This window comes from Pseudophryne corroboree, chromosome 2 (genome assembly GCF_028390025.1).
Source record: "Pseudophryne corroboree isolate aPseCor3 chromosome 2, aPseCor3.hap2, whole genome shotgun sequence".
Classification (NCBI taxonomy): domain Eukaryota; kingdom Metazoa; phylum Chordata; class Amphibia; order Anura; family Myobatrachidae; genus Pseudophryne; species Pseudophryne corroboree.
Genome location: NC_086445.1, coordinates 729057242 through 729070509, shown reverse-complemented (window position 1 = coordinate 729070509; position 13268 = coordinate 729057242). Strand labels below are relative to the sequence as shown.

The following is a 13268-nucleotide window of genomic DNA, read 5'->3' as shown; positions in this document are numbered from 1 at the left end:
GAAAAAGGATAAGTGCACTAAACTTAGGGTGCATACACACGGTGAGATTCGGACTTATCCGATTCTCACCGTGCGACAGGGGGCCGGGTCGGCACTTAGCCAGTATCGCAAGCACATAATGAGTGTGCTTGCGATGCTGACTATGTGCGTTTTTGGCTAAGTGTCAATCCTGACTATCTCTTCTATAGAGATAGTCAGGATTGACTTGCCTGCACAGCCTATTTTTTCGGCCGATGCCGACCGCGCGGGGCCGCGCATCGGCATCGGATCGGGATCGCAAGGTGACTGTCACCTTGCGATCTGCACTATCTTTTCTTCCGATTCTGACTATATAGTCAGAATCGGAAGAAAAAAATCGACCCGTGTGTACACACCTTTAGTAGAAAATAATGTAATGGCACAACAATGGATTATACAGAGTAACAGCACAAGTGATTATGTTGCAGCTAAAAGAAGACAACAAAAAAAATAGGATTTTGATAACCTACCGGTAAATCCTTTTCTCCTAGTCTGTAGAGGATGCTGGGGATGACATCAAGACCATGGGGTATAGACGGGATCCACAGGAGACATGGGCACTCTAAAGACTTTTCATTGGGTGTGTGAACTGGCTCCTCCCTCTATGCCCCTCCTCCAGACCTCAGTTGTAGGAACTGTGCCCAGGGAGACTGACATTTCGAGGAAAGGAATAACTTAACTAGTGGTGAGATATCTACCAACTCACACCCTCAACCATGCCGCACACATGGCATTCAACATAACACACGCCAGCAGGCATGAACTAATTGCAGCAACATGCTGAAATCAAGATAACACAACTTGTGTAACTGTAATAACTAAACTGCAGGTAAAGTACGCACTGGGACGGGCGCCCAGCATCCTCTACGGACTAGGAGAAAAGGATTTACCGGTAGGTTATAAAAATCCTATTTTCTCATACGTCCTAGAGGATGCAGGGGACGACATCAAGACCATGGGGTCTATACCAAAGCTCCAGTACGGGCGAGAGAGTGCGGATGACCCTGCAGCACCGATTGACCAAACTTTAGGTCCTCATCGCCCAAGGTGTCAAACTTGTAAAACTTAGCAAATGTGTTTGACCCTGACCAAGTTGCTGCTCGGCAAAGTTGTAATGCAGAGACCCCCCGGGCAGCCGCCCAGGATGAGCCCACCTTCCTAGTGGAGTGGGCCTTTACCGACGTCGGTAACGGCAATCCAGCCGTAGTATGAGCTTGCTGAACCGTATTTCTAATCCAACGTGCAATAGTCTGCTTGGAAGCAGGACAGACAATCTTGTTGTGATCATACAGGACAAACAGAGCCTCTGTTTTCTGTATACGAGCTGTTCTAGCAACATAGATTTTCAAAGCTCTAATCACATCTAGAGACTTTGAATCAGTGAATGTGTCAGTAACTACTGGCACCACACTAGTTTGGTTTATGTGAAAAGCAGAAACCACCTAAGGAAGAAAATGTTGTCGAGTTCGCAACTCTGCCCTATCTTCATGGAATATCAGGTAAGGGCTCTTGTGAGACAAGGCCCCCAATTCAGACACCTGCCTTGCGGATGCCAATGCCAAAAGCATCACCACTTTCCAAGTGAGAAACTTCAACTATCTTTTGTAGAGGCTCAAACCAATCCGATTGAAGGAACTGCAATACCACGTTAAGGTCCCATGGTGCCACTGGAGGCACGAATGGAGGCTGGATGTGCAGAACCCCTTTCACGAAGGTCTGAACCTCTGGAAGAGAGGCCAATTGTTTTTGGAAGAACACTGACAAGGCCGAAATCTGGACCTTGATTGATCTCCACACCATCCTGCAAAATATAGAGAAAACGTCCTAAGTGAAACTCTTCCGAAGGAGCCTTCTTGGATTCACACCAAGACATATATTTTCTCTAAATACGGTGGTAATGTTTTGACGTTACTTCCTTTCTGGCCTGAATAAAGGTGGGGATGACCTCCTTAGGAATACCCTTCCTGGCTAGGATACGGCGCTCAACAGCCATGCCTAGCCGCGGTAAGTCTTGGTACACACACGGCTGCTGCTGCAGCAGGTCCTCCCGAGGAGGAAGAGGCCGAGGATCTCCTATGAGTAACTGCTGAAGATCTGGGTACCAAGCCCTTCTTGGCCAGTCTGGGGCAATGTAGATTGCTCGAACCCGTGTCTTTCTTATGATCCTGAGTACTTTTGGGATCAGCGGAAGTGGAGGGAAAACATACTCTGACGGAAACACCCACTGGGTCACCAGTGCATCCACTGCTACTGCTTGAGGGTCTCTCGAACTGGAACAGTATCTCTGAAGCTTCTTGTTAAGACGAGACGCCATCATGTCTATTTGAGGAAATCCCCAAAGACTTGTCACCTCTGCAAAGACTTCTTGGTGGAGGCCCCACTCTCCTGGATGGAGATGGTGTCTGCTGAGGAAGTCTGCTTCCCAGTTGTCTACTCCTGGAATGAATATTGCCGACAGAGCTTGTAGATGTTTTTCTGCCCAGCGGAGGATGTTTGTCGCCTCTGCCATTGCCGCTCTGCTTTTCGTTCCGCCCTGCCTGTTAATGTATGCGACTGCTGTTACATTGTCCGCCTGGATCTGCACGGGATGGTCTTGAAGAAGATGTACCGCTTGTTGAAGGCCATTGTAAATGGCTGTTAGCTCCAGAACTTTTATGTGAAGGCATGCTTCCTGTTGTGACCAACGACCCTGGAAGTTTACTCCCTGAGGTACTGCTCCCCAGCCTCGGAGACTTGCATCCGTGGTTACGAAGACCCAGTCCTGAATCCCGAACCTGCGTCCCCCTAGCAGGTGAGAGCTGTGCAACCACCACAGGAGCGAAATCCTGGTTTTTGACGACAGGATTATCCTTCTGTGCATGTGTAGGTGTGACCCTGACCACTTGTCCAACAGGTCCCACTGGAATACTCTGGCATGGAACCTGCCAAACTGTATGGCCTCGTAGGCCACAACCATCTTCCACAACAACCGAATGTGCTGATGGATTGACACACTTGATGGTTTCAATACCTGCTTTACCATTTTCTGGATTTCCAGAGCTTTTCCAGCGGAAGAAATACTCTCTGAACTTCTGTGTCCAGAATCATCCCGAGGAAAGACAACCTTGTCGTCGGTTCCAACTGTGACTTTGGGTAATTTATGATCCACCCGTGTTGTTGGAGTATTGACAGGGAGAGGGATATGTTTTGTAATAACTAATCCCTGGATCTCGCCTTTATCAGGAGGTCGTCCAGATAAGGGATTATATTCACTCCTTTCTGACGAAGGAGGACCATCATCTACACCATCACCTTGGTGAATACCCTCGGCGCCATGGAGAGACCGAAAGGTAACGACTGGAATTGGTAATGGCAATCCTGAATCGCAAATCTCAGATAAGCCTGGTGAGGAGGATAAATGGGAACATGCAGGTAAGCATCCTTTATGTCCACCGACACCAAGTAATCCCCCTCCTCCAGACTGGCAATCACCACCCGAAGTGATTCCATCTTGAACTTGAACCTTTTCAGGAAGAAATTCAGATCTTTTAGATTTAAGATCGGTCTGACTGAGCCGTCCGGCTTCGGAACAACAAAGAGGCTTGAATAAAAACCCGCCCTTGTTGTGACAACGGTACCAGGACTATGACCTGGTCTTGACATCATTTTTGGATTGCCGCTGTTACTGCTTCTCTCTCTGGCAGAGAAGCTGGCAAGGTCGATTTGAAAAATCGGCATGGGGGAACGTCTTGAAACTCTAGTTTGTATCCCTGGGATACTATTTGCAACACCCAGGGGTCCAGGCCAGATAGAATCCAATCCTGGCTGAAGAGTTTGAGACGTGCCCCCACCCGAGCGGCCTCCCGCAAGGGAGTTCCAGCGTCATGCTGGGGATTTGGCAGAATTAGGGGTAGACTTTTGCTCTTGGGAACCTGGAGCCGGTGTGGGTTTCTTTCCCCTTCCTGCAAAGAAGGGGGAACCTCTCGTCTTTTTGTATTTATTGGGCCAAAAGGACTGTATTTGCGGGTGATAGGTCTTTTTTGCCGGTGCAGGCGCAGAGGGCAAATATGTTGACTTACCTGCGGTAGCCGCCCAGACTAACGCATCCAGGCCATCGCCAAATAAGGCCTCACCTTTATATGGGAGAGCCTCCATGCTTGTTTTGGAATCTGCATCTGCGTTCCACTGGCGAATCCATAAGGCCCGCCTAGCCGATACTGCCATGGTAGCGGCATGTGAACTCAAGAGTCCAATATCCTTCATTGCTTCCAGCAGGTAGGCGGCAGCGTCCTTGATATTCCCTAACTTAAGGAGTATCTCATCTTTAGCAATCGTGTCAATTTCTGATGACACGCTTTCTGACCATTTTGCAATAGCGTGACTCACCCCATGCCTAGGCAATAGTGGGCCTGAGCAGTGTACCATTGGTAACATAAATGGATTTTAATGTCGCTTCCATTTTGCGGTCTGCCGGCTCTTTAAGAGAAGCTGTGCCAGGAGCAGGGAGAATTACCTTCTTTGTCAACCTGGAAAGTGCACTGTCTAACACAGGGGGTGACTCCCATTTTTTCCTGTCTTCAACCAGGAAAGGATAAGCTATGTGAATCCTTTTGGGAATATGAATTTTTTTATCAGGATTCACCCACATCCCTTCAAACAGAGCATTTAGTTTGTGTGAAGGAGGGAACGTGACTTTGGATTTCTTTTCCTTACATAAATAAGCTTTCTCCTGAGGTACAGGAGTGCTTTCTGTAACCTCCAACACGTCCCTTATAGCCACAATCATATACTGTATACTTTTTGCCAATTTATGATCTCTCTCTCTGGATTCACTATCGTCGACACAAGAATCAGAATCTGTGTCGGTATCAGTGTTTACAACATTTGCAAATGGTCTCTTGTGACCCAGGGGGGCCGCCCGCATAAGGAATAACAGCATCCTGAAAAATCACATCTTCCACAGATTTTCTCCAGCATGCAGCCTTATGGGCCCTACACACATGCCGATATCACTGCACGATATGAACGATCTCGTTCATTAATGAACGAGATAACGTTCATATCGTGCAGTGTGGAGGCTCCAGCGATGAACGATGCGCGGCCCCGCGCTCGTTCATCGCTGGGGCCATGTCGGCTGTGCATGCAGGCCAATATGGACGAGATCGTCCATATTGGCCTGCAAGTCTACGGAGCCGGGTGACGGGGGGAGTGAAGAAACTTCACTCCCCCCGTCACTGCCCCCCCACCGCCGGGTCGCCCGTATCGGCAGTCGGGCTGCTCGGCGGCACATCGCTGAGTGTGTAGAGCCTATTCGATTCAGACTTATCCAATCTACGGTTAATCAGATGTACACTGTCACGTAGCTCTTTCACCCATGCAGGCTCTTGGTGTGCCGGTAGCGCCACCACATTACAACTCTGTGTCCCTAAAATGGCTTCCTCCGGGGAGGAACTCCCTGCCTCAGACATGCCTCACACTTGTACAGCACTCACAGACACACTGGGACTTATTTGGGGACAGACCCACAGTAAAATCTGTCAGAGGGACACAGTATAGGAGCAGCCAGCTCACAACCCCAGCGCCTGTATTTAATGTCTGTGAACACAGAATGCTCACTGACATGCAGCGCTCTTTACACAGTAAAACACATTTGTAAAGCACCCAAATCGCTTTGAGCCTCCCTTATTTACACCCTGAATACTTGTAGTCAGAAGTGGAGGAGGACCAGCTTTATCTCTGCAGCCTGAGGAGAGAGCGAAAATGGTGCCGAGCAGTGTGCTGGCTGCCTGAGGAAAAAGCTCCGCCCTTTTACCTCAGAATATGTCCCCTATTAGCAAGTTCATAGAGGTATTTTGCTGCCCAGGGCGCCCACCCGCAGTCCCCCCACCCCCCCCCCCCCCCACCCTGCACCCTGCAGTGCCTGTGTGTGGGGGCAGCAATGGCGCGCTGCGCTCCCGCCAGCCGCGTTGTACCTCAGCCGTCACTTACTTGATTGAAGTTCAATCTTCTCATACTCACCTGTCTTCTGACTTCTGGCTCTGTGAGGGGGGTGACGGCGTGCTGTGGGAGAGAGCATCTAGACACGGCTAGCGTTCAGTTCCCTTCAGGAGCTAATGGTGTCCTGTCAGCCAGAAGCAGAGCCATGAAACTGAGGAAGTTGGTTCTGCTTCTGCCCCCTCAGTCCCACAAAGCAGGGAGTCTGATGCCAGCAGATCTCCCTGAAAATAAAAAACCTAACACAAGTCTTTTCAGAGAAACTCAGTAGAGCTCCTCAGAGTGCATCCAGTCGACCTGGGCACATTTCTAAAACTAAAACTGAGGTCTGGAGGAGGGGCATAGGGGGAGGAGCCAGTTCACACCCAATGAAAAGTCTTTAGAGTGCCCATGTCTCCTGCGGATCCAGTCTATACCCCATGGTCTTGATGTCGTCCCCAGCATCCTCTAGGATGTATGAGAAAGGTTGTTCCCATTTAATATTTTAAATCGTAATACATTCTGTGACCATATATACAGTATAGGCATTATGCTACAGAATTCTGTGACTGCAAGGAACTTCTAGTATCCATAATGGTCATTATACAGAAGTTTTGCTAATAAACACAAAAGGGATGACATCAAAACTCAAAATTGATACAGATATTTACAATAATTTATTCATATAAATGGCATAATCTAAATATTAAAATACAAATCAATACCAATAATTTCTACATAAGCACAACAGACAGCCGGGATCAGTACGAAATCCCGCCGGACGGTATCCCGGCGGTCGGAATGCCGACCAGCACAATCCCGACAGGGGGTCAAGCGCAACGTAGCCCCTTGCGGGCTCGCTGCGCTCGACACGCTGCGGGCATACTAACTTATTCTCCCTCTATGGGTGTCGTGGACACCCACAGAGGGAGAATATGTTGGGATTGTGCAGGTCGGGATTCCGGTGTCTGTATTCCGACCGCCAGGATTCCATCCAGAGGGATCTTGACCGCATCCCAGTCAGCCATATACACACATTATATATATATATATATATATATATATATATATATATATATATATATATATATATATATATATATATACATATATATACATATATATACATATATATATATATATATATATATACATACATACATACATACATACATACATACATACATACATACATACACACATACACACACACACACACACATACATAACAAAAACCAGGGTTGTCTGCACTCACAGTGAAACATGAGGTTGCTGGGGTGTCACTCAAATTCCATTAGGTCAAGGCATATACCTTTTTCCATGAACAAATATAAATCCTGTATGGAGTGCACTCACCAGACTGTTATTAGAGCCAGCAGGGGTTTTATTAAGGCATCAAGTACAACATCACACACAGACGTTTCGGTCCTATCTGGACCTTCTTCAAGGTTTAACTGACACCCACATAACCTATCTATATATAGCCATCACCTTTAATTGTACTCTAATAAAAACAGACATGGAACATAAATGACATGGACATACATATACATACACATTTTAATAATGTTACCTATTCAGATCCATTCATGTCCCCACACGACCAAAGTATATTATCCATCCCGTGTATTCAGACACTGAGCGGTTACTCACTCGTTCCCGCTTCGCCCGCCAATCCCTCTGGACCGCACGCTGGCGGGAGCAGCTACAACTTGCTTGGAACACATCCACATGATCTCGTCATGTGATGCCCACAAGCAACCAATACTTGCAATACTAGACGTCACGTGTGTTACGCGCGTCATCACGCGCGACATACGTCATCACGTACGGCACCCGCGTCACCACGCATTGTTTCAATATACACTTAGAACGCTGCCCGGCAACATAGTTACCTAGGCAACCCTCATATGCGTCTGTGCATGTCATTACTACACATATAGTGGAGGTATTATAGTCATATAGGGTGGTCATTATATATCCCCATATGGCGAATATTGGACATGAAAGAATCTGATGGCACATAGATAAAAATGGTTAGAGAATAGAAAACATTGTGCATCATATTGAGACCATCACATTAACAATGTACAACACATATAAATATATAGTATATAATATATAATATAATATATTAATAATAATATGGACAATGTGCAGACAAGGCTAATACAGACCGGAACACATTCAAAATTATAAAAATAAAAAATACAATAAAAAATAGAAAAAAAATCAGAAAAAATCCAAAATCTTTATGACGGGACTTCAAATTCTACCAACAGGCCAATCCTTTCATATTATAAGAAGATATTGAAATGCACTGATTCATTTAGGCCCTTAGGGTAAACAGTCTCTAATTTATGTATCCAGTATGCCTCTCGGCGTAGAAGGATCTTGGATATCATTGAACGTTGTTTGAGAACAGCTGAACAGCGACTTAGGGTTGGCAAAAAGAATCTGGCGGAGAGTACCGAAAAACCGTTTGTGTTTCTTACCACATACGATACTGGTAGTTTTGCTACGCGATCCGCTATTAAGAGAAATTGGGACATAGTGGCCACAGATGGTGCACTCAAGAATGTTCTTCCAAAACAACCATTGATTGCATACAGACGGGGACCGAATCTGCGAAACATGCTTATGCGTCCTGACCAATCAGTTGGTAAAGAAGTAGATAATTGGCTACCCTCAAAAAAACTGGGATGCTACAAGTGCCCGAATTGCACCACATGTAGAAGTATGCTGACTGGCAATAGTTTCCCACACCCACATGATGGTCGACGGATACCAATACAACACCGTCTAACGTGCACCTCTGATTATGTGGTATATATCTTGATATGTCCATGCTCACTAGTATATGTGGGCAAGACAATAAGATCATTCCGTGAACGGATTTCAAGCCATCGGTCAAACATCAGATTGGCACTGAAAACTGGTGGGTCGGATAAGCCAGTCGCACGTCACTTTGTACAACATCAACACCAATTGACGGCGTTACGCTACATGGTTATAGACAGAATACCACCACTTTCGAGGGGTGGTGATCGTGCCAAGATCCTTCTAAGCCGAGAGGCATACTGGATACATAAATTAGAGACTGTTTACCCTAAGGGCCTAAATGAATCAGTGCATTTCAATATCTTCTTATAATATGAAAGGATTGGCCTGTTGGTAGAATTTGAAGTCCCGTCATAAAGATTTTGGATTTTTTTTCTATTTTTTATTGTATTTTTTATTTTTATAATTTTGAATGTGTTCCGGTCTGTATTAGCCTTGTCTGCACATTGTCCATATTATTATTAATATATTATATACTATATATTTATATGTGTTGTACATTGTTAATGTGATGGTCTCAATATGATGCACAATGTTTTCTATTCTCTAACCATTTTTATCTATGTGCCATCAGATTCTTTCATGTCCAATATTCGCCATATGGGGATATATAATGACCACCCTATATGACTATAATACCTCCACTATATGTGTAGTAATGACGTGCACAGACGCATATGAGGGTTGCCTAGGTAACTATGTTGCCGGGCAGCGTTCTAAGTGTATATTGAAACAATGCGTGGTGACGCGGGTGCCGTACGTGATGACGTATGTCGCGCGTGATGACGCGCGTAACACACGTGACGTCTAGTATTGCAAGTATTGGTTGCTTGTGGGCATCACATGACGAGATCATGTGGATGTGTTCCAAGCAAGTTGTAGCTGCTTCCGCTCCCGCCAGCGTGCGGTCCAGAGGGATTGGCGGGCGAAGCGGGAACGAGTGAGTAACCGCTCAGTGTCTGAATACACGGGATGGATAATATACTTTGGTCGTGTGGGGACATGAATGGATCTGAATAGGTAACATTATTAAAATGTGTATGTATATGTATGTCCATGTCATTTATGTTCCATGTCTGTTTTTATTAGAGTACAATTAAAGGTGATGGCTATATATAGATAGGTTATGTGGGTGTCAGTTAAACCTTGAAGAAGGTCCAGATAGGACCGAAACGTCAGTGTGTGATGTTGTACTTGATGCCTTAATAAAACCCCTGCTGGCTCTAATAACAGTCAGGTGAGTGCACTCCATACAGGATTTATATATATATATATATATATATATATATATATATATATATATATATATATATATATATATATATATATATATATATATATATATATATATATATACATATACATACATACACACGTCAGTAAAGATGTGAATGGATCTATACCCAAATACAAATCCGAATGTGATCTAGTCACTGCTGCACCCAATAAAGATTATTTGGAAAGTACCTTAATATCTTCTGGTAAAGAACGAAAGTCCTTGCTACTGGCCAGTATCCTGTAAATATCTTTCTTATCAACATGTTTCATCAAGCGCTGACAGAGCAGGTCTGATGCACTGTTAGATGGAGCACAGGCTAGCACACAGGAATTAGGGATGTTCTTCAGTACCTGAACAAAAACAGATATTACAGGAAAAAGTCTTTCTACACCAGGTAAAAAAAGTGTCACTAATGATCAAAACCATATTATAATCTTCTCAGAAGCTATGCTTACCTAAAAAATAGGATTTTAAATACCTACTAGTAAATCCTTTTCTCGTAGTCCATAAAGGATATTGGGGACAGAATTAGTACGATGGGGTGTAGACGGGTCCAAAGGAGCCAGTGCACTTTAAATATCTTCCACTGGGTGTGCTGGCTCCTTCCCTCTACGCCTCCTCCTACAGCTCAGTTATAAGTAAAACAGTGCCCGAAGGAGAATGACATACTTGAGAGAAGGAAGGAACATAACAACAGGTTTGGTGAGATTTGAACACCAGCACACCAATACATAACTTAGCCAGCAAAGTCACAGCAACAGCTGAACTGGAAGACGTAAAAGAGAACCTGCAGAAGGACACTGCACAGAAGCGGGCGCCCAACATCCCTTGTGGACTACGAGAAAAGGATTTACCGGTAGGTATTTCAAATCCTAGTATCTCTAGCATCCATAAGGGATATTGGGGACAGAAATAGTACGATGGGAATGTCCCAAAGCTTCCAGAACGGGCAGAAACGTGCGGAGACAACTGCTGCACCTTCTGCCCAAACTGGGTATCCTCTTTGGCCAGGGTGTCAAACTTGTAGAACTTCATAAAGGTGTTCGTCCCCAAACAGGTAGCAGCTCGGCATAGTTTCAGGGCCGAGACTCCATGGGCAGACGCCCAGGAAGAGCCCACAGATCTAGTAGAGTGGGCCTTCAGAGACGGTGGAACCTTTGAAGCAGGGCAATCCTTTTTCTGCGCATCATACAGCACAAACAAGGAATCCATCTTTCCGATCCACGCCGTCCTCTTGACATAGATTTTCAAGGCTCGCACTGCATCCAACGCCTCCGGAAGAGCACAAGTGTCAGAACCGGACGGAATCACAATAGGTTGATTCAAGTGAAACGCAGAGACAACCTTTGGCAGGAACTGTTGTCTAGTCCTGACCTCCGCTCTGTTCTCGTAAAAGACCAAGTACGGACTTTTGCACGACAAGGCCCCCAATTCGGAGATGCATAGCAGAAGCCAAGGCCAGTAACATCACCATTTTCCACATGAGGTACTTATCTTCTACCGTCCTCAGAGGTTCAAACCAGGAGGACAGTAGAAAGTGTAACACTACATCCAGATCCCAAGAGGCCGTAGGCGGCACGAAAGGAGGATGTATGTGAAGCACCCCTTGCAAGTAGGTCTGAACTTCTGGCAAGAGAGCCAACTTCTTCTGAAAGAAGATGGAGAGAGCTGAAATCTGGACCTTAATGGATCCCAGACGCAAGCCTTTATCCACTCCAGTCTGCAGGAAACGGAGGAACCTTCCCAAGTGGAATTCTGCAGAAGGATGTGTGTGTTCCTCGCACCACGATTCATATCTCCGCCAGATATGATGACAGTGTTTTGACGTCACAGGTTTTCTGGCTTGCACCATAGTGGCAATGACCTTTTTGGAGAGCCTTTTGTGAGCTAGTATGTTCCGCTCAACTTCCATGCCATCAAACAAAACTGCCATAAGTCTGGGTAGACTATCGGTTCTTGTTATAGAAGATCCCTTCTTAGTGGTAGTCTCTACCACTAAGAAGGGATCTTCTATAACAAGAACCGTTAGTCTACCCAGACTTATGGCGGTTTCGTTTGATGGCATGGAAGTTGAGCGGAACATAAGGGTCCTCTACGGACAGGTCCAGAAGAGCCGTGTGCCCCGCTCTTCGGGGTCAATACGGGGCAATCAAGATTGCTTCCACTCTTTGATGTCTGATCTGCTTGAGCATCCTTGGGATCAAAGGAATCAGGGGAAACCGGTAGACCAGCTGGTAAGTCCAAGGCGAAGTCAGCGCATCCACTGCGCTCGCCTGAGGGTCCCTGGTCCGTGAGTAATATCAGCGAAGCTTCTTGTTGAGACGAGAGGCCATCAAGTCGATCTGTGGGCAACCCCACCTGTAGATGAACAGTTGGAACACCTGAGGGCGTTTCCCCACTCCCCCGGGTGGAGGTCGTGGTGACTTAAGGAGTTCGCCTCCCAGATTGCGGACAGCGGTCTTGCATTTCTTTCTGCCCAGAGGAGTATTTTATGACACTTCTCGCATGCAGGCCCTGCTTTTTGTCCCTCCTTGTCGATTGATGTACACCACCGCCGTGGCGTTGTCTGACTGCACCTGAATCGCCCCCGATCCCGTAGTAGAGAGACGCCTGAAGCAGAGCATTGTGGATGGCCCGAAGTTCCAGAATGTTGATCGGAAGTAGGGCCTCTTGGGCAGACCACCTGCCCTGGAACTGCGTCCCTTGGGTGACAGCTCCCCATCCTCTTAGACTCGCATATGTCGTGAGGAGGATCCAATCCTCAATTACAAAGCGTCGTAATTCCAGCAGGCTGGAAGACTGTAGCCATCACAGGAGAGAAATCCTGGCCTGGGGTGACAACCGAATCATCCGGTGCATCTGTAGAAGGGAACCGCACCACTTGTTTAGGATGTCCAACGGGAACGGTCTGGCATGAAACCTTCATAATTGTAACGCCTCGTACGAGGGCACCATCTTTCACAACAATCGTATGCAAAGATGAAGGGAGACTCGAGCCGGTCGGAGCACCAAGCGAACCATTTCTTGAAGTGCTCTCACTTTTTCCTCTGGGAGAAATACTTTGTGCTACAGTATCCAGTAGCATCCCAGAAACAGGAGCCGCTAAGTCGGTTCCAGGTGGGACTTCTGTAGATAAAGGATCCACCGGTGGCGAGACAGAAGTTGGATAGTGCAATTG

General features: G+C 46.2%; 1 protein-coding gene across 3 annotated transcripts in view; it reads right to left on the bottom strand.

The window, feature by feature from the left end:
- The window catches only part of MOV10 (Mov10 RNA helicase), a 439448-nt gene that overhangs the window by 110331 nt on the left and 315849 nt on the right, over positions 1–13268 (bottom strand). For all 3 annotated transcript variants that reach the window (XM_063955381.1, XM_063955382.1, XM_063955383.1), the window contains one exon: positions 10279–10440. In XM_063955381.1, the coding sequence (XP_063811451.1) occupies positions 10279–10440 (162 nt within the window). The remainder of the gene's footprint in view (positions 1–10278; positions 10441–13268) is intronic.